The following is a 2922-nucleotide window of genomic DNA, read 5'->3' on the forward strand; positions in this document are numbered from 1 at the left end:
ACTTTTTCCCTGTGCCATGAAGTTATTTGTAATAATGTGGAATGGCACAGGGAAAAAGTATTGAACACATGAAGAAAGGGAGGTGTAAAAAGGCATGGAAAGCCAAGACACCAGCTGAACTCTCTCAGTAATTAGAAAGCAAGCACCTCTAGTAATATATTTACTGAGAAAAATGTTGACGTGTTCAATACTTATTTTACCCGCTGTATCACATTCATTTTTATAAACATTTTTTATAAACTCCTTATATTTTCTCTTGAATTGTGCAATATTTTTACTTTGCTTAATTTCATCATCCATTCCACAAAATGACTCCACAAACTGATACACACATATGAGTGCTGCAAACACATGGTTGTATTAAATTACCATTCCCTCTCAGATCATACCCTTAAATACATTTTGAATATTAAACTAATCTTACATCTTTCCTTGAGCACAGACAGAATCAAACATTTAAAAAAACAAAACAAATTAGAAGCTATTGTTCACCTCCTACCTCCACCTGTTCTCCTGCTCTCACCACGGATCACAGTTTGAGTTGTTCCCCACAGTTCCGCTGGTGCTGCGGTGCTGCAGCGAGTTCGTTGAACATCACGGGATCGTGGACGGGATCTACAGGCTGTCCGGAGTCTCGTCCAACATCCAGAAACTGAGGTCTGTGCTCATGCGTTTTGCTGCTTTTTCACCCCCGTGTCTCTTAAATACAGCGAGGTTTAAAACCAACTTCTGTTTTGTGTCAAAAAAAAATAAAAAATAAAAACTGCAGGAGTGAGTTTGAGAGCGAGGGGAGCCCGGATCTGAACAAAGATGTGTACCTGCAGGACATCCACTGCGTCAGCTCCTTGTGTAAAGCTTACTTCAGAGAGCTGCCCAACCCRCTGCTCACGTACCAGCTGTACGACAAGTTCGCTGTGAGTGCCATGGTTACACTGTAAAAGATATATTTAACACCTCATAAGATGCTTTTACCTAAAAACTAGGGGTGCAACAACACATGTACTCGTATCGAACCATTCAATACAGTGCTTTAGGTTTAATACACACTATGTTTTGAACAATACAGATTTTTTAAAAATTATTTTATCAACTTTTCTGAAGATGCTCTGTGTTGAAGGATCAGTGGATCTGTGTTCGACCACTCCACCTAGGCTGTATTGTCGAGGGCAGATCCACTGAGAAACTTGCTGTGTCAGCTGAATTTAATATAAAAACTGTACTTTTGAGGTTAAACAAATATTCATAATTAATTTCAATAAATTACAAGTTAAAAGCAGCATGGAAATTTATCTTATTTTGTATCGAAAAAACATCGAACCGTGAGACTAAAGTATCGAACCGAATCGTGAGTTTTCTGTATTGTTGCACCCCTACCAAAAAACTTTGGTGTAAGCATTAATTGATGATCGTGAATTTCAGCTTTGATGTCTGAATTCRTCACACAACTTAGACAGTAATGTTGTTTCTAAAACAAAGAACAATTAAATGTAAAATATATTTTATTAACTTTTATTTACTTAGCTCAAACCTCTTGATATGCAATAATGTTAGCAAGTCTGAAACAATTTTTTTGTGTTTCTTCACATTTTCATTGCAGTCTCTCTTTTTTTTAAATTTTATTCTTTTCCTTAGCAGGCAGGCTTTAGAGAAAAACACCAGCTTTTCTGATTCAATAGATGTTTGGAGGCCTAGTAAAACAGATGAAAGTGATTAAAAACCCCTATCTGTTTAAGACGGAACATTTTTTTCCTGCAGGAGGCGGTTGCCATCCAGCTGGAGGAGGAGAGGCTGGTAAAGATCAGAGATGTTCTTAAAGAGCTTCCTGCTCCACATTACAGGTACGCTCCTCTGCTGCAGATTTAAACCTTCAGATTACACATCGTTATTCTGCTGCAGATTCATCATCTGGCCCTGGAAACATAAAAGCTTGTTTATCGTAGCTCCTAATTGAAATATTAGTCTTTTTTTGTCTGGAGGTTAAAACTTGAAGCAGAAAGAGTTCTTCCTCAGAAAGCCTGGACTATATTTTTTTCTGCACAGTTTCCAGGAAGCCGTGTGACCTCAGGTTTCACCCATCCTGCACAGGAAGTTGGCAGGTTTTTACAGTAGGCAGGTCCTCAGAGATGCAGCGTGAAGAAAGACGCGTTTAGAAATGAAGCTTTTATAAGATTCTTTTTTATAGAAAAAAAAATTTTTCAACTCAAAATGTCTGGTTTATTGTCACTGAAAATAAAAATTAAATCAGACCTTCAGTCTATTAAATATAAAAAGGGAAATGTGGCTTTTTGTTTGTCATTAAAGTGTATCTTACCCCCCCTGTGAAAAGATGACTCCGCCCCAAGGTGAAATTTGAAAAATGCATCAAAGTGGGTAGGGGAGTGGGGTGGGGGTTAGAGAGCGGAGTTGTGGCCAGGACGAGAGAACGTGACAGGCAGCTAGGATTAGCATAATTGATGCTACATGGAGATTGACCACAGTATCGCAGATAGTAACATCTCTGAACGTCTGAGGTGGAGGATTTTCACCCCACACCAGCACCGGACAGAGGAGGAGGAGCGCTCCGACAGCCTGACAGAAAAAAATAAAAGCATACAGCTGCTCACATGATCGCTGGTTTAAATCAGGAATAAAAGTAGTTTACCTGTATAAAGAGCCTTAAAAAAATCCATAAATTTCAACCTCTTTGGACGTTTACCTGTATAAAGAGCCCTAAAAATCCATAAATTTTGCAAAAAAATCCTTATAACTCACACCCGCGGGGTGGGGGTGGGGTTTATCAGCTGCAGACATGAAAGCGCCTGCTGCGAAGCAGGAGGAAAGGAGAGAGGAAAAAGTGACTTATTTCTAGCGGCAGAACAAGTTGGAAGATGGTTGTTTGATGTTATTTATTGTTTTTTCAATCATCCAATAGGCTCTGACATG

At 38.9% G+C, this 2922-nt stretch overlaps 1 protein-coding gene across 1 annotated transcript in view; it reads left to right on the forward strand.

Annotated features, from left to right (window-relative positions):
* The window catches only part of si:dkeyp-68b7.12 (rho GTPase-activating protein 30), a gene marked incomplete in the record, with an annotated part of 18623 nt that overhangs the window by 6402 nt on the left and 9299 nt on the right, over positions 1–2922 (forward strand). The window contains 3 exon segments of the mRNA XM_014012996.1: positions 555–657; positions 770–914; positions 1756–1838. Of these exon segments, the coding sequence (XP_013868450.1) occupies positions 555–657; positions 770–914; positions 1756–1838 (331 nt within the window).

The sequence above is a fragment of the Austrofundulus limnaeus genome, unplaced genomic scaffold, assembly GCF_001266775.1.
Source record: "Austrofundulus limnaeus strain Quisiro unplaced genomic scaffold, Austrofundulus_limnaeus-1.0 Scaffold97, whole genome shotgun sequence".
NCBI classification, from domain to species: Eukaryota; Metazoa; Chordata; class Actinopteri; order Cyprinodontiformes; family Rivulidae; genus Austrofundulus; species Austrofundulus limnaeus.